This window comes from Gouania willdenowi, chromosome 13 (assembly GCF_900634775.1).
Source record: "Gouania willdenowi chromosome 13, fGouWil2.1, whole genome shotgun sequence".
Taxonomy (NCBI): domain Eukaryota; kingdom Metazoa; phylum Chordata; class Actinopteri; order Blenniiformes; family Gobiesocidae; genus Gouania; species Gouania willdenowi.
Genome location: NC_041056.1, coordinates 21,863,603 through 21,890,713, shown reverse-complemented (window position 1 = coordinate 21,890,713; position 27,111 = coordinate 21,863,603). Strand labels below are relative to the sequence as shown.

General features: G+C 37.6%; 1 protein-coding gene across 3 annotated transcripts in view; it reads left to right on the top strand.

Moving 5' to 3' along the window:
- Positions 1-15,261, top strand: part of hip1 (huntingtin interacting protein 1) — a 62,447-nt gene extending 47,186 nt beyond the window's left edge. For all 3 annotated transcript variants that reach the window (XM_028464630.1, XM_028464631.1, XM_028464632.1), the window contains 11 exons: positions 1,487-1,594; positions 3,482-3,618; positions 4,356-4,466; positions 4,582-4,640; positions 5,375-5,468; positions 6,483-6,583; positions 9,326-9,431; positions 9,530-9,653; positions 11,051-11,112; positions 12,925-13,042; positions 13,762-15,261. In XM_028464630.1, the coding sequence (XP_028320431.1) occupies positions 1,487-1,594; positions 3,482-3,618; positions 4,356-4,466; positions 4,582-4,640; positions 5,375-5,468; positions 6,483-6,583; positions 9,326-9,431; positions 9,530-9,653; positions 11,051-11,112; positions 12,925-13,042; positions 13,762-13,766 (1,025 nt within the window). In that variant the 3' untranslated portion in view covers positions 13,767-15,261. The remainder of the gene's footprint in view (positions 1-1,486; positions 1,595-3,481; positions 3,619-4,355; positions 4,467-4,581; positions 4,641-5,374; positions 5,469-6,482; positions 6,584-9,325; positions 9,432-9,529; positions 9,654-11,050; positions 11,113-12,924; positions 13,043-13,761) is intronic.
- Positions 15,262-27,111: the final 11,850 nt, after the last annotated feature.

Below are 27,111 nucleotides of genomic sequence, written 5' to 3'. Positions count from 1 at the left end.
CTGTTAACAGACAAACTAATGCCGGTGAAAACATGGCCTTGTTACGAGAACAGCATTTAAATATAGACCACTAAACCTCTACTTCCTGTTCCTGTTTACCAGAACAAGAGCACAAACCTCCATCAAGTGTCAAATCTCTTATTTGCCAGATATTAGCAGTCATCTCATGGTATTGTGATTGTTCACGCTTTAAAAATTTATTTTTTGTTAATCACGATGAAATGCACAATGCAACTGAATGGGATCATTTTGGAACTAACCCGACATAATGGAGTCAAATTTCCTAAAGATCGGTCGTCTACAACTCAAATTATGATTTTTTTTTTTTTTTTTATCTTTCGACACCGATGAGAGAGAGGGATATTTTTTTTTCATTTTTGAAATTGATCCAGAATCACTATATTGATCTGGTTCCCCTCCAAAATGTAATGGAATCTTCCATGATGTAAGGTCTATCTTTGAGTCAAACTTTGTCAAAATCCGTGAAGTACTTTTGACGTAATCCTGCTAGCAAATAAATATATAAAGCCAGTCGCCAGTGGAAATATTACCTCCTTGGCGGAGGTATTAATGCTGTAATCACATCTGTAGCATTATGAGAGTCATAAACAAAACTTCAACTTACTCTTTAGATAATAAAGTTTAAAAAAAACAACAAAAACAATTTCACCTACCTACCCACAATTCTCTATGTGAAATGCAGCGTTCATCCCCTTCAGCATTACAGTCCCTAATGACACTCAGTCTGGTTGTTAAGTAAATTTGTCTCTGTCGTCATGATAGATGAACATTGAAGCCACTATTCCTGGTCCTCCTCCTGTGTAACTCATTAATCTGGATCCAAATGGAGACTAAACTCTACATACTGCTTAGAATCCTCAGCTGTCATAACTCATTCAGTGCCATTGACGTAATATTACATAATTTACGTTTTTTCACGGAGATTACAAGAATACACCCTGCCGCAGGTCCCTCATCAATATCTAAGCTGTAGTGTGATGTAGTGACCAACTGTGCCCTGAAGGTGGCAGCAGCGCACCTTTAGATGATAGATTAGCCACTGATGCTACCATTAGCTAAGGAGGAAGAAGCAGGGTCGAGAGCAATTATGGCGCTACGGAGTGATATTGTGAAGTATCCAGCAGCTCACAGCACCACATACTAACACAGAATATGTGTGGATCTGAGTGGATTATTGATTATGCTGCGATCGTGAGATTAAACCATCAACTAAACCGAGCTAAACGGGTAATCTCTGCGTGTCGGGAGGAAGAGGGAGATAGTTTAATATCAATTTTTAAAGGTGTAATTTGCCGTGTTAAATATGTTAAAATGAAGAAGAAAAAAATATTTGTCAAACGTGGGAATCGAACCCACGTTAGCGAAACCTAGGTTTAACGTATCTCCAGACACTTTCATAAAAGAATCAGCTGCTTTACTGTAAAAACAGTATTACAGTATTTTTTCCCCTGTTGTATTTGTGCAGGCGTGTCTGAACTGGTGCGTGTGGTGACCCAGTGTGGCCACCTGGTGGGGGACACCATCATTCAGGGCAGTGCCACCTCTCACATGGTGCCTGTGGAGCAAGCTGATGGTGAGTTTGATTCATTGGGACACAGAGATAGTGAGAGGGGTGTGGCTTTCTGTCTCAGTGTGTTTTTTTTACCGTCATGAATCACTGCATGAGTCAGTGAAGCTCATGCAGCGTCATGTCCTGACATGCAGGTGTGTGTCCGTGCGTTATTTCATGTATTTAGAGTGTTGAAATGATCCTCTGTGTCTGATGTAATGCATTGGCCTTGGTTTGTACTGTTCCAATCATTTAGACTATTTATTTTTAATAAGAAAATAACAGATGATCAGTGGTTTTAAATCGTACAATTTCTTCAGTTATTTAATAAAGTATGTATTAAAGGCTCATCAGAAAAACAGGAAGTTTTTTGGCCGTGTCTGTAGCAAAAAAAAGAAAAAACGAAAAATATTGCTCTTAATTAAAGATTAGGAGTGACTTTAGAAAAAAAATACTATGCTATGGAATGGCTGTCCACAAACTTTTTCAACCACAGTATCTAAATAACTCATTGAGTCATTATTACCGTACATTTGACAATGGATGCAACTTTCTGCTATATTGACGACGTAGCATTTAGTAAGTGCAATCACATTTAATAGTTTGTGGTCATGCTTGTATTTGACAACATAAATACGTTATTCATAACATCATAAAGGTGTTTTTTTTTAGATCATTGTTTATTAGCTATTTTAAGAAAAACACCCCAAGAGAAAGTTTGTGTTGTTGACGCTTTATATTAAGGTACTGTAATAATGCTTAATTAATGCATAATAAGCACAAATTAACAGTTAATTAACGCTTATAAGATGCATGTTAACATTTATAAATACTAATCGCTCATTTAGTCTATTATTTTTAATAAGCACCTTATTTCATCTTAAAAGTGCTTATTAACTGTTAATCAGCATCAGTTATCATTATTACAGTATATATAGATTCATAAATGTTAACAAGCAGCATATTAGCTGTTAATTTGTGCTTACTATGCATTAATAATTAGCCATTATTACAGTACCTAAATATATAGTGTTACCTTTGTGTTTTGCGTTATTTTGTTGTTAAGTGTTGTTAAAATGCGTGTATGATTCGTGCTGACATCAGTCATTACACAATGCTGCATTATCGATATTATATTGGAAGTGAAAAAGTTGTATTGTGAACGGGGTTGGGGGTCAATAATAATTGGAATTGTGTAATTGTAATTCAAAAAAACTTTTGTTGTTTTAATCACAATGGTTAAAAGGTTAAAAACTGTTAATTGCAATTCAATGAAATGAAAAACTGGGGAATCTTGTTACAGTTCTGTGGCTTACACACATATGTAGTTAATAATTCTAAATGTATGTTTCATGTCAAGTTTTCCCACTGCTATTTAAAGAAGTAAAAAAAAGTAAACCTATAGGGCTACACTGACACAAAAAAGGCTCAGACACCCACACCAAAAATATTAAAACCACGATTTTCACAGATAAAGAAGCCTAACAAGGTAACCAAGAGATGAGAAACAAATTACATGATAGATAATATTGTTTTTAATGTATTTCACAGGTTCGTGGGTCATAACTGATCATTAGAGATGCTAACACGAAGCTAAAAGAGGAAGGCTACATTTTATGGGCTTATTTATTAAAGGCACAGCAATTGTAATTGAGAACGTAACTGTAATTGACTTACAGGTGGAGAATGATATTTGTAATTGGAAAAAATGTTGTCACTGTAATTATAATTGAACATGTATGATTAAAGACATAATTGTAATGGATTAATGCATAGATGGAAATAGAATTGAAATGCTCAAAAGCAGCGACCAATTAGAAACTGCAACACACCTTCCCCGTGCACTGGTGTGTGTTGTTGTGTCAGTGATTTGGTGCTAACAGACGTCCTCTGTGGCCTTGGTTTTCCCAGCGCTGTCGGACTCAGTGAAGGCGTGCGGGGCCGAGGCTCTGCTCCTCCTGGGACAGATGAAACAAGCCGACAGCCTGGTTCAGACAGACATCAGCAAACTGAGGGCCATGCTGGAGGCCATCCTGGCCACTGCTGAGGTTGGTACTCCCAGTTGTAAAATGTGGACAAAGTTGATTCTTTATAATATTATACATTTTAACATTGTTGAGGCGCCACAAGCCGTGTACCCTTCGTTCTTTGGTTATTCCGTTTTAAAACCAAATCAAAATAACGAAATAAACAGTGTGGTTATTGTGTTTTACAGAGCTAAAACCTAAACATTAATACAGAAAAATAAAAAACCAGACGAGCAGCGTTTTTCTGTTTTAAAATAACATTTTCTGCTTGTCTGATATTTGGATATTTAGGGGAAACTAGGACAAGAGCTTCATGTTTTTAGCTCACCACACAGAGGGGAGGACTTTTACTCCTGGACTAAAGAAAAAGAGAAACACAAAAGTCACATTACTGATGAACTGGTGAATTGAAACATTATGAATAAACCAGAGGTGGTGTAATGAATCTACTGGTGTTCCTTGTTTTTTGATGTTTCTGTATTTCTGTTTTGGTTTTAAGTCAGTAAAACAAAAATGTCCACACCGTTTTTTGTTATTTTGATTTGGTTTTCAAATGGAATAACCAAAGAATGAACAGTCCACATATTCTCCTCTTGTCTGTATTCTTCTCCCTTGAAGATCCAAATATTAGACGGGGTTTTTTGTTCTGCTCTCCAGAGCGTGATCTATTAAATTATTTCCACTGGAATATTTACTTTTAATCTCTCTTTCTCTTCAAGTTTGGCCCACATGCAGATTTTTGTCACTTTTTGTTCCAGAAATTGCGTCCCCGGGGTTTGGAGCTGAAGCAGGGGGAACTGGGAGATCTGGTGGAACAGGAAATGGCTGCCACATCCTCCGCTGTGGAGTCAGCAGCTGCCAGGATCGAGGTGAATGGAGCGTTTGGATGCATTCTTAGTGTGTTAAGCTTTTTAAAAACAGTCTCCCCTGTTTCACATTACATCCGGATTAACATCAAAGTGTCCTTTCTTTGCATCCTCACAGGAAATGCTTAACAAGTCTCGAGCAGTGGATACTGGGATCAAGATGGAGGTCAACGAGAGGTGAGGATCAGATCAGAAGCAGTTTTGAGTGTCTTTTTTTTTTTTTTGCGACATCACTTTTAGTTTATTCTTCATACGTGCATGATATCAGCAAAGCCAGAAGATGACTCGACATTTTTTTGTTACTTGTTACTTCCTCTTGTTACTTTTTAGTTACTTTTTTTTTTAAATGAATTATAAGAAAACACATAATGACCAGAAGACAAGCAGCATCTTTTTTAAAGGCCACTTTCTTCATATAGTTGAAAATAACAACATATATTTTTGCAATACGTTACCACATAAAGTTTTAACAGTAAATACTTGTTTTCTAAAATGTAAAAAATTGAAACAGAAAAACTGTTTTGTCAATTTTTTTTTTAACCAATATACTGATTTAAAATTAAGTCAGATTTTCTTTTTTACCTTTTGACATTTACATTTTTTAATTAGATAGATAGATGGATGAATAGCACTTTATTGATCTTTTGGGAAGTATCCCTTGGGGAAATTATGGTTTCCAGCAGAATTGAAAGAAAAAACAGCAAACGCGGTCGATATAAAATATAAATACAGAAATATAGACAATATACAGAATTTACAGTGCAAAACACTCACTTACTACTACTTTTCTGTTATCATGTGCAATGTCAATTATTTGTTTTTCCTTTTAATTTTTCTTTCTGCATATGTATGTTTGGATATTCTTGCTTTTAATCTTGCTTTGAGTTGCTCTGCTCTGTCGCCCCCTGCAGGATTTTGGGATCCTGCACAGACCTGATGCAGGCCATCAAGTTACTTGTTTTGTCTTCCAAAGACCTGCAAAGGGACATTGTTGAAAGTGGCAGGGTGAGTTACACTGCATGTTGCAGCAGCTGTTAGCTATTTATTTTAAAAACCATCGAATTATAGTGAAATACAGGACTTTTCCATTGTTTAGAGCAGGGGTTCTCAACCTTGGGAACACTGGAAGGGGATCGCCAGATACTTTCAAGAAACTAAGAATATGTTTTGAACAATTTGAGCCCATTTTTGCTTATATTTACAATTTTTCTGCAACTACACCAAACTCGTTTTTGCTACATCAAATTTTAATGGATATTGTTTCCACTTTCAAGACATTTTTGCCTCTTATTAATGCTTTCTACCACTTTTCCCACCTAATGTAGCATATTTTGTTTCATTATTGTGACTTTTAACCTTTTTTCACCATATTTCATGTTTTTTTTGTTTTTTTTTGCCAATTTAACCACATTCATGATTTGCTTTTCCCATTATTTGACCACGTTTTCTGTCCGTATTTTGGCCACTCTAATTTGCAACTTTTAACCCATTTCTGAGGGTTTTCAAAATCTAATTTCGCCACCTTTTCCACCATTTTTGGTCACTTTTAACCCATTTTGTTTTCGATTAAAACAAGGATTTACATCATCACTATATAATATGGCTCAAATAATAATAAACTTCCTGGATAACAGTGGATATTATTCATAGAACAATGGACCATCATTTTGCTGACTTTATGGATGGACCCCAAAAATCTCTCCCCTTTATTCCCCTTATAGATGGCCCTGTCTCCACATGACTGTTCTTCAATGTTCATGTCTGTGTTCAGACACCTTCAGCTACAGTAAGAGTCCCCACTCTCTGGGACCTTTATTATGGGGGTCGCAGGCTGAAAAGGTTGAGAACCACTGATCTAGAGACTGATGGACTTTAATCATTTTTTTTTTCTTCTCCGTTAATGTAAAATCTGTAACTTCTTTAAGCAAAGCTTTTCACCTTGCCATGTTAATGACAGCAACGCACATAGCTGTGAGTCTCTCTCCAAACACCAATGTTTTGATAATGTTCTGCCACCAGGGGGCAGCGTCCATGAAGGAATTCTATGTCAAGAATTCCCGCTGGACGGAGGGCCTGATCTCTGCCTCCAAAGCTGTGGGATGGGGAGCAACAGTCATGGTGTAAGTAGCCTCAACATAACAACACAGCTCGTGTCAATAAAGCAATGGGTCCAAAAAAAATGGTGTCGTAAGCAGCTGACAGTGTTTACTCCGAGAATCTTTAAAAGTCCCAAAGAAATGAAGATGTGACCTTCACAAGTAAATAAATGCAGGGCAACCAAAGCACTCACTTTGTCGTGGGAAAAACATAGAAGAGTTTTAAAAGGAGACCGCCCTGAGGTTCTGTTGGTTATATTCATACTGATAAAGTGCATTTTTCAATTACTATCATGTCTTTAGATTCTCCATGTTCAATGTGACCGGCATTTTTTCCTATTACAATTAAAATTACAATTATTATCTTCCTAAAGTTCAAATTCCATTATCACAATTACCGAACCTGAACTAAATAACCCCATAAAAGTTAACCTTCCTCTTATGTTAGCTTTCTGTTAGCATCTCTAATGATAACGGGTCAGTTTGACCCATGTCTTAAATCAGATTTAAAATACACTTAAGAAAAAACATTATCCATCATCTAATTAGTTTTTCATCTCTTGGTGACTTTGTTAAGCTTCCTTATTCTTGAAAATAGTGGTATTAATGTTTCTGGTGTGAGCGTCCGAGCCTCTTTTGTGTCAGTACACCCCTCGATTTTATTCATTTATTTATTTTTAAATGGTGAAATGATCCTCGAGAATTGACAGGTAGTGGGAAAAGTTGACATATTTTAGTGATTGTTAACTACTAGCGTGTAACGATACACAAAAATCACGGTTCGATACGTACCTCGATATTGAGGTCACGGTTTGGTTAATTTTCGGTACAACATGGAACAAAATGCAAAACATAAATTTGCTTGTTGTTTATTCGAAACTTTAGTAAACCAACAATGAATTTAACATTATACAGAATATGAAAATAAAGTTTAAAAAAAAAAAACTATACTGTTGTAAAGTGCTGCCTGGTAATAATAATATTCTCAAACAAAAAATACATAAAGTATTATAAAAATAAGCTCCTCACAGCTTGTTAACAGTTTTTATCCGCTGCTATAAAGACTCCGATGGCAGTTGTTATAGCTTTGGCCAGATCTGAATTGCTAGGCAGAGGCTGCTTGAATGCTGAAGTCAGCTGCGTTTGCACTAAGGACATTTCCTTTCTTGTCGCAGTGATATTCGCACTCGGGTAGTGCCGTTTCAAGTGAGTTAGCATGTTCGTCGTGTTCCCGGAAACATATCCGATCTCAGCTGAACAGTGTTGGCACACTGCCCTCGTTTTATCCACTGGTCTTTCTCCGTTGCAGTATTTCACCCAGAAACCAAAGTGTTCCCAAGCAGGAGACTTTAGCGACAGGGGAGGGTCCTCCAGCCCTGGTTTCTTGCTAGCATTAGCCATGACGTACACGGGCTGCACATGTAGCTGCATCCGAAAGTAAACATGCAACTTCCGTTCTGTTCCGGGAACTCACCCGTGCACAACCCTGTACCCGAACCGAACGTCCTGTACCGAAACGGTTCAATACAAATACATGTATTGTTACACCCTTATTAACTAATGTGTAATCCATAGAACTGTAACACGGTTCTCCAGTTTTGTGATAAGGAAATTGTAAATGACAGTTTTTAAAGAATTTCCATGCTAATTACAAAGTCAACTATCTGAACTCAATTACAATTCCATTACAATTAAATTAAAGCTGCAAGCAGTGATGAACGGGCCCTCACAACCGCACCATGTCGGAAAGTGGTGCATGTTGAGGTGTGTTGCATGTCGGGGTGTGGCAGAACTTTTAAAGTGTTGAGACGTAGCTGACCATTTTCAAGGATTACTGTATATCACAAACTTTCCTGCAATGTTCTGTGCAAAAATTATGTCTATGATTTATTTATTTTTATTTATTTATTCAGTTTATTTCCGACATGGTTACATTCATTTTTTTTTTTACTTTTTTTTTTTTTTTGTACATGCCGAAAAAGGAGACGAGAGAAGCAGTTTGCTTATCTGGGTCCCGTCCCCTGTTTTACCATCGCAAATTTACATGGGTTTACATGTCTCTCTGGTCAAACATTCTTGAGTTGTTCTGAACAGTCCTTTTTTGTGTATTCTCATCTGTAGTCAGTGTTGTCTTTTTTTTTTATTCCTTTTACTGGCGCTGACTATGAATGATGGTTGGGTTAAACCATAACTGGAGGTGCTTGATTTGTTTGTGTGGGTATAAAACATGTAAATCATTAGACAATAAGCTAACATTGTGTAATTTTTGGGAATGTGGTAGTTTTGTAGAAAGAAATAACAGTACTTACCCAGATCAGGGAAATCATCAGTGTACTGAAGTAATAGTTCTTCAGTACACTGTAGAATTCTGACGTCATCACTGTAGAGAGTGATAATGTCAGAAATTTGCAAAAGTTCCACAGTGATGACGTCATCAGTGCCAGCTGGGAGCAAACACAATTTTCTCTTAAAATATCAAGTTTTTTGCCAGTTCTAATATGCTTTCAAATTTTCATGAGTTATTGAACGTGTTTAAGCCCTCAAAAATGCGATAATTTGCGTGAATGAAATAATAATAATAATAATAAAAACGAGGTGTATTTCAACAGGGTTCTACACACTGTTGTGCTCTGACCCTAATTACGTAAAACACAATTAAAATTACAATCGACCCATCCCTGGATGTTTTTATAGAGAGCTATTCCAGACAGAGTTGTGATTGTGAAGTGTTTTGATGTTAATCAATGCTCACTGTGTTGCTCACAGAGATGCTGCTGACATGGTGGTGCAGGGCAAAGGGAAGTTTGAAGAGCTGATGGTGACTTCGCACGAGATAGCAGCCAGCACTGCACAGCTAGTCGCTGCCTCCAAGGTGAGCCGCAAACATGTACAGTCAAAACCAATCCTGGGAATGGACGTGTAGGCCAGGCCATAAATCACAGCCGTGTGGTGTGTGTGAACGCTCTGCAGGTAAAAGCCGACAAAGACAGCAACAACCTGCAGCGCCTCCAGCAGGCATCCCGCGGCGTCACACAAGCCACCGCCGCCGTCGTGGCCTCCACCAAATCTGGAAAGTCTCAGATCGAGGAAACGGGTGAGAACATCGTCTCCTCAGCCCTTTAATGTTCAAGATGTTCATTCACAATATTTACAATTTTAATTGTAGCCACATAATTGACAATTAATTAATATTATGACATAGTTGTAATTGAAAAAAATATATTGCTGTTCTAATCATAATTTATTTATAATTCACTATGTAATTATAATTGGCGTGGGAATTATGTCAATATTGTCAATTACAATCTAATTAAACCCAAACCTGTGGAACCATGTTACAGTTCTATGGCTGACACATACATAGTTAACAATTATTAAAATATGTTTCATATCAAGTTTACCTGTCACTTCTCTTCAGGATCATAGTCATCATGACACTCGTTTATTATGTTTAGTTATGGTGACTTAATAAATTTGTTTCTTCGCTGGATTTATTTTTATATTTGTTTCATTGTTTTTACGTTACCTTGTTTTTTTTTATTGAGTCAAATCACACTGTTACATATTTTTATGTTGTTATGTGGTTTTATGTACGCTGTCTTTTATTGTAGCTTCAATGTCTTTATGCTCCACATATCTTTGCACTCTGAATCGCCCCTATTGGGGAAAAATAAAGTTGATTGATTTTACTATTGGAAAAAAATAATAATCTAGGGCCTAGGTTTCCAAAGTGGGGTACGCAAATTGTCATAGGGGGTACTTGTACTAATACTACGCTAATGCTAGTTAATGCCAGCTATTGCTAGCTATTGCTAACATTAGACAAATGCTAGTGTTATGTTTATGCTAATGTTTGGCTAATGCTAATATTAGGCTCATGTTAGTTATGTTAATGCTAGGCTAATGTTGACAAATGCTAATGCTAGCAAATGTTGTTAATGTGAGGCTAATGCTTATGTTAATTAATGTTAGCAAATGTTAATGCTAGGCTAATGTTGTTAACTAATGCTAATGATAGGCCAATGTTAGCTAATTCTAATGCTAATGCTTTTGTTAACTAATGCTAGCTAATGCTAACACCAAGCTAATCCTACTGCAGTGTTCAATGCCGCGGGCCAGCACCTGCATCCTCACATGCATTTTCTTTAGGAAATTCAAATATGAAATTATTACGTTATTACGTGTGCAGGAGTAGTTGGTACATGGCTTCAGGTTAAAAGTCTGAAGACTGTGGAACCTTTGGGAACCACTGATCGAGGATATACTGACAGAAAAAAGGCCCAGTGTGTGTGTGTATTTACAGCTGATTTAAGACGTTATAAGAGATGCTAACACAAGAGGAAGGTTCAGTTTTATGGACTTGGTTATTAAAGGCTCAGTAATTGTGACTAATTGAATTTAAACTTTAGTAATTGTAGTTTTAGTTGTATTTGAACATGGATAATTGAAGATGTAATTGTTATTTTTGGTTTCATATTGTTTGTTTTGCAGATACAATGGACTTCTCCAGCATGACTCTCACACAGATCAAACGACAAGAGATGGACGCCCAGGTGAGAACCAGAACAGAAGCTAAAGCTCCATCCTGATCTGACCCCATGGTCTGTTCCTCCTAAAAAAAAAAAACACTTTAGCTGTAAAAGTTAGAGGATGACAGTGGATCCATTCAAGGCTTATATTACACAGTGCCTTTCATGGCACTGTGGAGAAAAACAGTTCCAACCCACGCATTAGAAAAGCCTCCTTGAGTAGTGAATGCTTCGTTTGTGGCTCTGAAGGTGCATTGTTTTTCATCCTCTGAGAAGCCGACGTTCAAACGCTGCTCTGTGTGTCAGCGCTCCGCTTCACCCACGGTCGAACGCAAACACAGGAGGACTGCACACACTCGCCTTATTGTTGTGGCTGCACAGAGAGCTCCTCGTTTAAAATGTTCTGATTTTATGTTTTAAGAGATGATCTGAAATGAAAAAATGCCATTAGAGCATTCTTTAAAATACGTAACGCTCGTTAGTGCACAAGCCAATCAGAGAGAGTCGGGTCACGTCTGATTCTCCGTCTCATCCTGCCGGTGAAACGGACTAACCCCCAATCTCCGCTGGATGCGGCGCCGCTGCGTTACGTCTCCACCACGCCAGCGGAGCTGATAGGTTTCACTTTAGTGTATGTGTTAGGTTCCACTGGGTCCACTGCGCTGCGTATCTGCTTCGTCCCAGCACCGATAGTCCGGACCCCTCCGCCAGAGATACGCAGGACTTCTATTTGCGCCGGATGCCGGAGCACGACGCAACAACTCAGCACAGAGCAAATACAGTGAAACAGGAAGTTTTCAAAATAAAACACTTCATATTAGCTCTTCTCTGTTCGCTGTAGCTAAAAACATGTGGCTAGGACAACAACAACAAAAGGTAAACTTTATATTTTAATACCTTAAAAGATGTAACAAACAAAAAAGCTGTGAAAGTAAATAATGTAATATATACATATATGTCTGAATAGTGTTAATGTGTGTCCCTGTCACCCCTTTGTCATTATTTATTTATCTTTATTAATTTGTGTGTCCTCTCCTTTCTCTCTCCTTTCTCTATCTTTTCATTTTTTTTCTAATTACATTTGTCATTCAGTCTATTTCCCTGGCTCTACTAACCACATAAATGCCCTTCAGTTAGTTTATTAGTACAGATGACTTTATTAATCTGTGTCATTGTGTTAGTTTCCTGATAGAAGACCACATTATTTTGAACCTTTTTTTAATGTCTTGTTAGATTTGCTGTAACAAAAACTACCCCCCCCCCCCCCCCAAAAAAAACAAATAAAAAATAAACAAATAAAGATAAAAAAAAAAAAAACACACAAAAATTCTGAGATAAACGGTTATATTCAAGCACACAAATTAAGTACAAACTCCAAGAAAAAAAAACATCATCTTCTGTGTTAAACTATTCAAACGCATTCAAAAACTCATTGAATAATTGTGTTTCAAGTAAATATTTAAGATATTAAGTTTTTTTTTTTTTTTTATTAATTCCTGCTGCCTGCCTTAATTCCCTGTTTAAAAAAAAATTGGGTTATTGAGGAAATACAATATTAATAGAAATAATGACAGTTAACTGATGAGTTGCTCATACAGACATTGCAGCACGTTATGGCTGCTTCTTATTTTATTGACGTCAGTAAATAATCAATACCTCCCTCTATAGATTTATTCTGACAAAACAAGGACTCAACCGAGTTTTCTGGAATATTAGACTATGATGGGCTCCTGTGCCAGAATGTGACTGGCTCATAGGGAATATGTTTTTTCTCTCTCTCTCTCTTTAAGTGTGTGTGAGTGTCATCTGAACGTGTACCCCTGTGTTGGTCCTCAGGTCCTGGTTCTGGAGCTGGAGACCCGCCTGCAGAAGGAGCGAGAGCGCCTCGGAGAGCTGAGGAAGAAGCATTACGAGCTGGCGGGCGTGGCAGAAGGCTGGGGCGAGGAGGAGGATGGTGAGGATGAAGACCACCCAGATGAAAAATGACAATATTTCAAATTTCCTTCAAATTCAATTCAAAGTGTTTATTATCATGTGCACAGTAAGGAAACATGTTTCCCTGCACAATTAAATTCTTACTTTGCTGTCCACACTGGATACCAGGGATGTCCCATACAACTTTTTCATTACCGATATGATACCGATATTTCAGCCTTGCGTATCGGCCGATGCCGAGCTTGATTCGATACGATATCGGCATGAATCATACATACTTTTATTTTATTTTATTCATTTCTTTATTTAAAAAAAAATTATAATTACTTGTTTTGTAGTGTGAAATGTTAGAAAAGGTTTGATCAAGTGATGTTACTCAGAGAACAATAGTCAACAACAGCAAAACTGACCCATTTATTATTAATCAATTGGTTACATACATTTTAACCTTCAACATAATATCTACGGTATTCTACAGTTGAATAAAATTTAAAAAAAATATCCGAAAAATATTGTTTTCAGAGTGATATCAGATCGAGACACCCCTCCTGGATACCACAAAGCAAAACAAAGAAAAGAAAAGTATAATCACAATAATTATACTAATTTAAAAAGTAATTAAGATACATATGTACAAAGTAGAAAAGATAGAAAAATCAAACATAAAGTGTATTGTGCAGTGGGATAAATCCACTTTGTTAAACTAAAGTGTGTCTCCCTCCTCCTCTTCCTCCACAGGCTAAAAGCTGCTGCTGCTGCTTCCCCTCACACTGACTGGCTCCTGTCTGCCTCTTTTCTATTTATAGACACAGTTTTGAGCCCCTTTTTTTCTTGTTTTTTTTATATATATTTTTATTTGGTTTGTTTGTTTTTTTGTTTTTTTTCAAGCCAAAAGAAAAGGTGCTTCTTTTTCTAAACATTTTACCCGTGTCCGGAAGCTTCCATAAAGGACTGTGCCAAGGCTTGGGAGGAGCAAACCATGGAGGAATATAAACTCACGTGTCACACCCCTTTGCTTCACCCGCAGTTGTGAAAAGTCTCTGCTTCGCTTCATATTTATTTGATCCTTACTTTTCAAACGACGGCTGATCCATCAGAACCCGCTGCACAAAGCGTGGAGCGAGATACGCGACTGTTCGCCAAATCCCCACAATTCCTTTTGTTTCCACGTTAACAGAGCGTGAGCTGCACTTTCCCTCGTCTAAGTTCTCACCGTATTAAGTTCAGGACTTCACTGGACTTTCTGCCTTTCACCTCCTTCCTGTTGGAACCACAAAACTGCCAAACACACACACACACACACACATTCTTACCTTTCTCCTTCTCTCTTGTTTTTATTTTATTCAGACTCAAAAGAAAGTTTGGAATCCAGCAGCACAATAAGCAGAGGCACATCTGCATCCCCAGCAGAGTTTTTATTTTTATGAGATTCCTTTTTAAAACACTTTTATTTCAATGGTTTAACTGGGAAACAGGGTCCAGAAGAAGCTAGAAAATGTCCTGCCACAATGTTTTTTTAGTATGTGATTATAGGTTCTGTTGTTTTGAAAAAACAGGCTTAGTAGTGATTGGAAGGAAGTGATGTCAGAGAATTCCTTAAAGCAAGCGTAGCTGCAGGTCATTGTGTGTCTGACCTTTCCTTGTTTGATTATCTGTGTCTTAACGTGCGCTCTGCATCAGCTGTGTCTGAAAAGTTGTGACACTGGGTAGTATTTAACAGATGCCGGTCTAACAGTGTTTAGTCTCTTTTTTTTTTTTTTAAAGTCAAATGTGGAAATTGGCAACAAAAAAAAACAGGTTTGATATTTCAAGTCACGTCAGACATTTTTGTATTTAATAAGGATACTAGCTAAGGTCATTTCCTCTAGACCTGGTCGAACTGCGTCTGTCAACCATTGGACAGCTTAGTTCTTGGAACTAATAGCCTAAAAAGAAGAAAACATACCATGTTTTAATATTTCAAGTGTCTTTAAGGATGAATTTCACACACTTTTCTTGGTATTTTGGTTCTTTATTAACCTCTTTGTGTCTTCTCTCTCTGTCTTTGGGGTTCATGTGTGTCGTCATCGTACCAGCTCCGCCAGCCTTTCAAACTGCCTCACACTGTAGTTAAAGAGAAACAAATACTCACATAGCAACATTGAACATGTCTTTGTATGATATACTAAAACTATGTTGGTGGGTTTGTTTTTATTTTTTCAGTTTTGGAGAATAAATATTTCAACTCATTAATAGAGACTGAAGCCTCGCTCTGATTTGTGTTACATGATGTGAGAGGTTCATTTCTATCAAAATCCTTTTAACATTCGCAAACACAAAATCTCTGTCTCACAACCAAAACCGAGCTCATGATTCCTATTATTAGTCACAATTCTACTTTACATTGATGGTTGTCTTTGTCAGCAAAGTCCATGTCTCAGTTGATCTTTTTGTTTTTGAAAAAGCCACCAAAATACACCAAAACAAGAGCACAAACCTCTACCAACCACCAAATACCATCTATGCCAGATATTCCCAGTGATCCTGATCATGGTACCATTAACTGGATCACTTTAACGCAGAAGTGTCAAACTCCTTTTAGTTCAGGGGCCAAATAAGGACTAGTTTGACCTTAAGTGGGCCACAGATTTTTTTTTTTTTTTTTTTTTTTGTGGGAAAAAATTCAACATTAATGCTGATATCCAGAGTTTCTGAGAAATGTCTCGATGTCCCGCCCTAAATAGCTCTACTTCCTTCCCCTGCCTCTCCCACTCTACCAGAAGCCACGCCTCTACTTTTCTGCACGCACGTCATGTAACATAACAAGGCCGCATTGGGTTGCATTGATATATGTCTATGGGTCGGGTAAGAGCCAAAATCATATTTAGCTGTTTGCTGTTGTGACGCACGGCCTTGTTTCAGTGCACAATTCCGCATTCACTTTGATTGACAGTCTCAAAAACAGGAAGTCAAAGCCTATTGGCTGAGTGCTCTAAGTGATGGTTTGCATTTGTATAGGGGTCTATAGGAAGAAGGAGGGACTTATATACATTAATGTATATGAATGACCCCCTGCAGTAGACCATAGTAAGACTAGTTAGGTATTTTTATGAATTTCAAAAGAATAATGTATAAACAAAGATTTCTCAGAAACTGCAGACATCAGCTGTAATGTGCCCTGCTTTTCACTTCCACATATAAATGATAAAGTGTGTGAGTATATCAGCCCCTGCAGGATCTTCACTTAAATTTCCCTGATTTGGGGGAAATGTGGAATAATTTGAGTAAAATTTTTTGCCAGATTTTTGAAAAATTGAGAATTCTTTCAACAATGTGAGATTAAAAATGACTGCCTTCATGTGACATAAGAACTGGAAAACTGAGCAAATATTGTGGATTTTAATTGAACGCTTGTATTTGGAGGGACTAAGATATAGTTGGTAATTTACAAAATGTTTCTCTTATTTTTCTATTTTATTTACAGTCTTGAGCGGGCCGAAATTGATACTCTAAATGGCCAGATTCGGCCCCTGGGCCTTGAGTTTGACACAATATTTTGAATGTATGGGAACCCCAATTTTTTTGAAAAATTGCGATGAAATGTGCGATCTGGATCTGACTGCAGATAAAACCCGGAGGGGGTAATTGATGAATCAACCTCACTGACATAACTGATTCAAATTTCATAAAGATTGGCTATTTATGAACATAGATATGAATGATGACAAAGGGTTTTTTTTTCCCAAAATGATCAAACGTCAGTATAGTGATCTGGATCCCCTTTCAAAATGTAATGAAATCTTCCATGACGTAAGGCCTATCTTTGGTTAAAATATAGTCAAGTTATGTTTAGAGCTTTAGAAGCAATCCTGCTAACAGACAAACAAGCACCGGTTAAAATATTACCTTGATGATGGATGTTGGAACAACATTAAAATAAGGAAAACTCAACCTTTACTTCCTTTTTACACCTGCTGTGATAAACGTTAACTAGTAATGCATTGGGGAAGCGGACACCAAACCTGGTTAAGATGTTTCATCAGACTAAATTTTCGAAACAAGGATAAAAACTTTAATTTTTATTAATTTACACTCCCCTACTGTCTTTTCTTTCTAAACGCAACAAAATGTGGTCTTTGATCTGTGGGATCATCAAACTCATCTTAAATAAATAACCTTGACGCCATAAACATTACCCTGACATGCACTGTATTCTAAAACTGTTGTCACACAATTAGCATTAGCTTCATCAGCGGTTTAAATGACAGGATCCTAACTCAGACACAGACTACATTTAGCTTGAGTGTTTGAAGGACACGTGTGGCCTTTATCTCTAAGCACATGATCTCCTTTACTCTGAAAACAAAGTCAACAAAGGCAAATTTTTCAATATTTTACTTGACTCATTATCTGTGAGTTTTCTTCTGCTGAGGATCAACCTGGGGAAATGATTACATTACGTTCACTCATTGTCATTTTATTCCATGTTTGTGCTGTTCTTGACCTCTTCCTCCACTTTTTAAGGACTTTGATAGCTAGAGGAGCTGTTGATTTGTTGGAAAGCCTCTGATACGTCAATATCTATGAAAGATGTGTGGGTGCCTAAAAGAGAGCTGGGTGAGTGTTGGTTCAATACCTGTCTTTCACAAAAGCAATGACCCCACTGCACCAGCTAAAATCCTAATGCACACGAGTGATTGATTTTTTTTTTTTTTTTTGCTGCCTGGGACTTCATCTGTAAAAGCATCGACTCGAGCACTTTAAAGTGCTTTGTTGGCACCGACTTGGGATGAATTGTCACACGAGTTAACAAATGTGAACTTTACACTGATGTTTCCATTTTAACCTGCTCCTCTGGGATTTCTTCCTGTACATGACGCATCACCTGCACCTACTGTTGCATTCAAATGAAGCCACCATGGTGACTTTACAGAAATCCTTAATGTGGGTTTAATTGTGGTGCATCTTTAGGCTGATTTATAACTGTGACGGTGGACGTTTTGACAAGAAACAATGAATCAGAAATGACATATTAGTATTTTTTCACCTATTTATAGATTTTTAGAGCTGTAAGAGATGTAAATGTATAGCATAGGGATTTTATGTTACACGCAAGGCAAGGCAAGTTTATTTGTATAGCGCATTTCATACACAAGGCAATTCCATGTGCTTTACATGATTTAAAAAGTGCAACAGGCAACATTTAACAGTTTAAAAATCAATAAGAATATTAAAATCAGCAGTAAAAACATTCAAATCAACAATATATTTAAAAATAATACATGGTGGTCAGATTTAAAAAATAATAGTAAATTAAAAAACGTCATCTTTAATATATATATATATATATATATATATATATATATATATATATATATATATATATATATATATATATATATATATATATATATAAGAAAATAAATATGGTATTGTTCTGTATTTACTAACATGCTATAAGTCTTGAATATTAGTACGGTAGTAACAAAGAAAAGAAACACCAAACAACCCAGTACATGATTATTGCCGAGTCACAGGTTTTTTTTTTTTTTACATTATTCACTTACTTGTAATGAATTTGAACATTTCATTTGTGTTTTTATTTTTTTATATATTGCATTTATTGGTTTAAAAAAAAATTAGGTCTGGTTTTAAAACGGATAAACAACTACTATTTTGGTATTTCAATAAAATAATGTAAAGCCTTAATCACCAAATGGGATATTTTTTTAATATTATATATATCACAGGTGATGGTGTCCCATTATCTGCTCCATCAGCTGTTTACAGGTTCTCTGTGAACCTACTAAACACTGTTTGCTGTAGTCATCTGCTCCGTCCTAGCATGGTTTAATGTGGTGGGTGGTGCCTGTGGGAAACACAAGCAGAGCTATTTATAGTGTCTGCAGTCCTGAGATGGGCTCTGCCTTACAGCAGGTCTCCTGGCAGCAGCAAAACAGTGTGAGGATCCAGCAGAGAACAACCAGCCTCGCCAACAGCTCTGATTTAAAGCAGCTGGTGCTCAGAGACACAGACAGCCACAGTTTTCACATTTCAGGCTTTACTGCAGCTGGAACAACTTAGAAAACTCACAGCACAGCAAAAATATTTGGAAATCTGATTTTTTTTTTTTTTTTTTTTTTTAATTTATTTATTTTAGTCTGTAAAAATGCAATGGAAAAAAAAGTCCACACTGTTTATTTTTTCCTACATTTTAAAACATCATTCATGGTTTAAAAAAACAAAACAAATGAGACCTTATGTGACTCATGTTGTTTTTGCATTTGGTTCAACTTTCTTGTTTTTTTTTTTGTTTTTTTTATGTTCATTTTACATTTACAAACGATTTAGCCCAAAAGGTCCCTTTCCAAAGCCTCACATCACACTTTTTGTTCAAGTTAGAATGTTATCAATCAGTGTGTGTACGTGTGTTAGCCCCGTCCAGGGTTTACCCTTCATGTCCTTCATAGGCTCTGATTGGAACCAGTATACAGTACCCCCAACTCTGGACAGGATTATAGTGGATGTATGGAGGGGCTGTTTCTTCACCAGGTACCTTAGCAGGTAGTTCCTCTCTCCCAAAGCTCTAAACCTGTGTCAGGTTTAAGGATGAATGTTACAATGTGTCTATTATTCCTCTATGTCAGTCTGATCAGGCCATGATCCATCCCATTCCAGAGTCACACCGGGAACAATCTGCCAGTCGACGTACGGAGCAATGCACTTCCCTTCATGAATTCAGTTTATAAGGTACTTGTAATGGAATTGCACATAATATTAAATGTGTCAATGTGTATTGTCTTACTCACTGCACATGTTACAGAGCAACAAAATTACGTTTCAGTTTCATCCCGTCCAAGAAACATGAAAGACAATCACATATAACATGGGAGTACAGGGGTGGGAGAACTGTGGGTTGCCACAAGGGCGGCGCCCCGTGTGGCATTAGGAAAAAAACACCTCAGCATATAGAAGCACCAAAAAACACAATTACAACAGAATTCAAAGACATAGCATATACTGAATCAATACAATCTATAGGAAGCGGCCATGTTGGACCATATGATGTCAAGTCGTTGATTCCAGTGCAGTGTTTATGTTTGGTCCCATTTGGTGCTTTTCAGCACATTTCCTTTAAAACAGAACTAAGTACCTTTTTCACCTTAATAAATCCTTCTCGTAGTCCCTCTGAGGGGAACACAAGTGTTTATGGGGTGCTGCCTCTGGCCAGAAAACCATGCTCGCAACTTTCCCTGCCTCCGAGCCGGTGCCAGTCTATCAGCTCTGTTCTCCTTCTCGCGGCTAGACGTCCTGCTTTACGACTGCCCAATGCACACTAATGTTGGATTATCACCAGCCCCGTGGCTGCTCACTGTTGTCTACAAATTCCATTTTCTCAAACTTATATCATGGCGGAGCCAGAAAAGAAAGGCAGAGAAGACCTTTGTCCGAGGAGGGGAGGAAAAAGAAGAAGACAGAGGTTTCAAACACGAATCCACTGGGGCAAGGAAAGACAAACTGCCACTTGTTTACATTACTTCTTTTTTTAAATCATGTTCAATAGTACCCACCTTCTCCAACCCTCTCGGGAGAGCGAAGGTGCGCATGTAGCTGTGGGGTGGGGGGCAGGTGGCGGCAGGGGGTGCAGAGTGTTTACGACAGTGACATCACCAAAAGGGACCTTTAGGGGAAGCGCTACGTGCAAGTTACTTAGTTCTGCTTTAATATTGTTTCATTATTTAACCTACTGTTGACAACACAAGGACGTATGTTGGAGCTACCTTGGACGTGTATGAAGCTGCTGTTGTGCGTGCAAACACAGCTGGCAATCATCAGCTGCACTGTTTCCATATGAGACGCAATGGTGATCACAATGGCCTAACGTCACTAGCTGTGTCTAAAGGTGGCCATACACTGAAAAATAGGCTCAAAATGGGCCAAAATCGCACAATCATGTGACTATTTTTGGGATCAGGCTGAGTGTCGGCTTAATCGTGTGTCGTGTTGTATACATGAGGTCACGAGAAGTGATTAACACCTAACAACCAGCTCCCGATCAGCGATGGTGTGGTCTGTGAACATTCGGACACTGCAATAGAGTCGCACAATTTGGGCTGGGGGACAACAATTGAAAAAATGGCACAATGTCTACCTGCCCAAATGATGGCCACCTTGTCTAGCAGATGAGCAGGATTTTTCTCCTTCTGGTTTTTCTAAAAGAACTTTTAAGGAAGATAACAACTAAACCTCTAAGATTATGACTTTCATTAGCCTTCAATGCAGAAGAAATGCTGCAGATAGTTTTGTTGTATAATTATTACTCTCAATTACTTTACATTCCTGTCCTTTTCTGCAGGTACTTCTGGTTCTGGACCAAACATTGAGCTCGTGGTGGTATGAAAAAGCTTATCTATATCTTTCTGCCCTGCTTTGTTCTTACCTCACTTTGCAGAGACACGATCCACTGAGGCCTGTGTGAACTCACATGAATGTGATGCTGATGAGAAGTCTTTATTTCATCTTCACCTTGGGTAACTTCCTGTTAAATCTTTGCTAATGCATGCTTGAGGGACACTTTTTCTTTGTTTTCACTTCTTCTGTTGATCATTTGAGCCAGGCTGATATATAATCTGACCTAAAGTGGTGAGAGATGTTGAAGACTTTCTGTGGTCATGATATCACTTATAAGCTTGCTCACTGTGTTCTGCCTTCAGCCTCCTTTTCAGAGTCTGTTTCAGATATGAGCACAGAGGAGACGGAGAAAGCCTTGTGCTCATCACTGAGGCCTGTGGGCCCTTCTCTTAAAGTAAATAAACAAACAGCACTTTGCGTCCCTCAGGGGCCAATGATCGGCCTAAAAAAAAGAAAAGGCAGAGCCACAAAAGCAGCTTTTAGATGCTGCCATAGACGCTCTTCTGTGATCGACTCATGACTCCGTAACAATGATCAATATCTGCTTCCTCTTAAGTACGCCTTGAAGGCATGACATCTTTAATTTAGTGAACGCACACAAAGAAAGCTGTGGCTTGTTGTTTTCTGTGGTACCAGTAAAGATGTGATGCAGCTGAAGAAAGAAATTGAAGCAATTAATCAGAATGGGATTCATAACATGTCTCGTCAGTCGGGTTGTGTGTTTTTCCTGGGCTGTACTAAAGTGTTCAGAGGGTAGTGTGTGTGTGTGTGTGTGTGTGTGTGTGTGCATGTTTGTAAGCCCCCAAACTACTGAGTCTGTGATGATAAAATAACAGCACAAGAGTCAATAATGTATAAAGGAAATGCTTTTTGGAAAGTGACCTCTAAATGTAAATCGGAAACTGAAAAAAATACTTTAACTTCTTCGATTTAAATTTGGCTCCCACCACACACACACACACACACACATTTGACGGCGTTGTTCCGTGAGCTTTTTCTCGTTTAGAATGATTGGAGCAGCTGTAAACCACACAAAGCATTGGGCATTTTGAATATTTCAGACGGCAGATTCCCAAGTTACAAAAAAAGAAAAAAAGATTCTCAAGCTACTTCACTTCCTGCCCTCCATCTGAATTTTGCGCTCTCATGATGCAGCGGTGTGATGTCATGTGAAATCAATCTAATGACGTAAATGACATTCATTGGCCTTTATGTTTGGCTTCAATTAATTGGCTTAAAAAATATGTGGGCTCAGCATGTTTAGCCTATTGCAAACCAGTATCTTCATCATGCCCTCCCCAAAAACAAACCGTTATTTTTTTCAACACCTTCAAAAGAATTGTACGCACAGTGCGTACAGGATTCCGGCTGGCGGCGCCGCTGCCGAGACTTTCCAAGTCATAAGGCTCAAGTTCAAGTGAAGTCACAAGTCACTGATGTTAAACTCCAAGTCGAGTCGCAAGTCTCTTACAGTTTGTAGAGTCTAAAGTCATCAAATTCATGACTCAAGTCCAAGTCATGTGTCTCGAGTCCCCACCTCAACCTAACGCCCAGTGTGAGCCGGATATGGGCACTGGCAGACCCCCTCGACCCTGAATAACAGGAACTTGCGGGGCAGAAAATAGATAGATGGATGGAAAATGATATTAATAATGATAACATTGGAAGTGTGATTCTGAAAATGAGGAGTTTATAGCAGGGACAGATTTTTTTTTTGTGTTTTTTTTTTTTTCAATCGTTTCCCATTTAAAAATTCAATTGCCTTTTCAAACTGCCCAATAAAATGCAACTTCCTCTACTACATAGACATTTAGTGACCACAGCCTTCTCTAAAATCTTAAAAGGATTTACATTTAATGGCACAACTCCTAAGCATTCTGTAATAAATGTTGTACATTCTAATGGATTTTCACAAGTTGTTTGATACAGGTGAGCACAAGCAGGTATATCTGCAGAAAAGTGTCTGACTAATCAAGTTTTTAGTTTGATTAAAGGAATCCATTCAAAATCTGTCACATGAAAACATCCTTTTTGACATTGAAAATGCTATAAAAAAAAGTATTTTTAAGGTTGCTGTTTTCCCCCTATCATGCATAAAGCCATCTTAGAGTTTGTAGTTTTTGCTGTCCAACAAGAGAAGGAGTGTCACTGTGTTATTTTTAGGTCTCTCATGGTTATGCAGACTAATGTGTGGAGACCAGAGGCGGCAAGACAGCACAAGAGCTAACGCAATGTTGAGTACAAGTCCTTATTTGCCCTCATGTCTGTATAAAATGTGAGTGCGTTTGTGTGTGCCTGTCCAGGCCTAGCAGACAGCATAATGCACAACTCTGCATGCAGAGCACATTTTGAGACACTGTGTTGAAGGAAAATACACTCGAACACAGCCTAAAAAAACACAAATGTGGGTAAAATGGTCTGAACATGACCCAGTTGTGATGCTACCCCACTGTCACATGTGTGAACATCTGTAAAATCTGGGTCATGTAGGGTCAACAGTAACATGTGGTGGTCACTTTGATTACAATGCTCTTGTGTTACCCATTTTAGCCATCACATGTGATCATTAGACCTGTACAGTAATCCAGACGGGCGCTCACTGGCCTACTTTTGCATGCGAGTGAAAACAAAGAGATGGATGGCGTCAGATATAAACATAGATCTATCAGCGGGTCAATCACAAAGAGGCATGGCAGTCCCAGACTGTGCATGACACCAACTTCCCCACCGCTGCTCTGCTTTAGGAGGGAGACAGAAAGACAGACGGGGTTGCTAGGAGACCTGCTCCAATGCAAACACAGCACCATCTGCTGCAGTGAGATTTAGAGGGGGTTAGCCAACTTGGACAGAGACAGGAATCATCCTGGAGGCTCTTTAAAAACAACACTGCTGGGAAATAAGGAGATGAATAAGAAGGTGGTGGACAGAGAGAGGAGAAGAAGCCAAAAATTGAAGGTTGGCAGATCTGAGGCAGGAGTCTGCGATCAGGAGGAATACAGAATGTTGACACACCAGAATGTTTACACACAGATTTAACCTCTCTGTGACTGTTTTTCTCACAGATATCATGATCACGGCCGGACGTGTTACCAAACCGTTGTTTTTGTCATTCCTATTTGTCCCCTGACGGAAATAGATCATCCAATTGTTACCATGGAGACGAGATATCACTACTGGATATCTCAGTTGTGTTTACCTCATCAGTAGCAGTCCCACGCTCTAGTGGACTGATGACGTCTGTTGAAGTCAAATAAACACTCACAGCCTAATGAGGGGATGATCAACTGCTTCAAGTATTTTACAACTATTTTCATATTCTATGAACTAAACTTTAAGAACACATTTTTCTGCTGAAAACAAATGTATTTTGGTTTGAGGTAGTGTTGTTGATTTATTCTAATCCAACTCTTCACAATTTAAGTCAAAGTATTTCAATTTACAAGTAGAAGTATTGTCATTTGATTGAAATTGTACTCAAGTACAAATAAGTCATCCATAAAATACTCAAGTACAAGTAAAAGTAACTCAATTAAATAGCATTGAAAGTAAAAGTTACTAATTACTTTCACCCCCCACGTTTATTTTTTGGTAATAAATCTTGCCACAGTTCTTTTGCATACAGTAAACATTTCATGTATAAATTTAAAAAGGAAGAGACCAAATCTTGCACAATTGGAATTTAATTTGTTTCCACAAAGGCATCTGAAAAAAATGTACAATATATATATATATATATATATATATATATATATATTTTTTTTTTTTTCCCTAATAAAATAACACCAATGAATTCAATTCAAAATAAAAAAAAAATATATATGTTTAATTTGATTGGTCGGCCATGATGTGATGCATTTTTTTGTAATTTCACAATATTCGTTGATCATTTTAAAATAAAATAATAGTTTACTCAATAACGATTGGGTGTAGGAATGTAATGAATTACTTTATATCTTTTAAAACATACTTAAGTACAAGTCAAATTACTGAAATAGAATCCAAGTATCCATAAAAGCAATTCAATGACAGTAATGTGAGTATTTGTAATCTGTTGCTTTCACCTTTGTCAATTGTCTCATATTTTGTTGTATAAATGTCTGTGTGACTGCCCTCTATGGGTTGAAACCTGGCTATTACTATCAAAACTTGCTATTGGCTGAGAATGGTGGTTTGTGATGTTATAGTGGTTTCTTATGTCACTTTTAGCCCCGCCCTTTCTATAAAAGTTAGCACCTGTGGACTCTGCAGTCTGTGGTGAGTAGGTTGGATTGAGAGAATTGTGAATAGAGAGGTACAGTGAGTACTGAGTAGGTAGATGGCAAAGCATAGCATAGCATAGCATAGCATAGCATAGCATAGCATAGCAGAGCAGAGATTGTTCTTTGGAGATAGTATAGTATAGACTTCATATGTTTAGTCTTACTAAATTGCATGTTTATGCATCATGTCACAGCATTTAGTGCACATGGCCCGTGGGACAAATTTGGCCCTTTGGAGCATCCAATTCGGCCCGCAGTAGAAAGTAAAACTGAAATGTGTAAATGAAAAGCAACAATATTTGCAGGTACTCACAGTTTTCCCGGTGCTTATATCGGATGATTGCAGTCATTTTTTATGTTAAACTGTTGAAAAAAACTCAAAATTCTTAAAAAATCCTTACATTTTCTTCAAGTTATGACATAATATTTCCCTTAATTGCATAGAAATTGGTCATAAAATCTAGGAAATTTAAAGTGAAGAACCTGTTGGTACTGATATTTGTCACTTATTGGATATTGTCACTTTTTTACGTATTTTGTATTTCATGTATACATATACAAGTGCAAACTGGGGCACAATAATGTTAAAATTACTAGTTTTTCTGGTTAAAACCTGTGGCCCACTTGCGATCAAACTACTCCGTATTTGGCTCCTGAACTAAAATGAGTTTGACGCCTGTGATTTAGTGTAATACCAAACGTCAGGGTACTCCATGCAGATATTAAGGTGCATTTTATTAGATGAAGATCCAATGGGATATAGTCAACATCAGCCTCCTCTTTTACAAAAGACAATAAAATTGAAATATTTCCAGTAAAAAAGTAGTATCATACAGCCAATATGGGGTATCAGAGAAGAAAAAAAAAACATGTCATGACCTAAATCTGATTTATCATCATGAAGAAAAACACAATACATTAACACTATTTACAGCCTGTAACACAGAGGTCGCCATGAATGATAATCCTCATGATGATTACCGTAAAGAGAATAGATTTATATATTAACATCTGTTTGTTTACAAAATCATGTCTCGTTACATACAGTATATCTCACAGAGGAAGGCTTTTCACAACCTTGGCTTTCAGCTATGCACACACCCATTGTTTTTTCAACTGTTTCGCTAAAAGCAAAATCCAATCTTTAGTTTGGTCAGTTTGTTGTTGATAGTTGGGTTCTTTGGTTGCGCTGGGTTTCACTGACAGAGCAATCTGCTGAATGTTGAGACAAAGAGTCAAGTGTTTGGGTTATAGTGGGAAAGGACACAGACACAGACACGGACACACACAGCAACTTTTACAGCAAAGTTTGCAGTAAACTGAAAAAAGACAAACAATTTTTTACTTTTCCGAACTAGGATCACTATTAAAGATACTTCTGTGCTTCTGCCAACGACAATTATTATACGAGTTGAATTGACAAAGGTCGTCTTTGCGA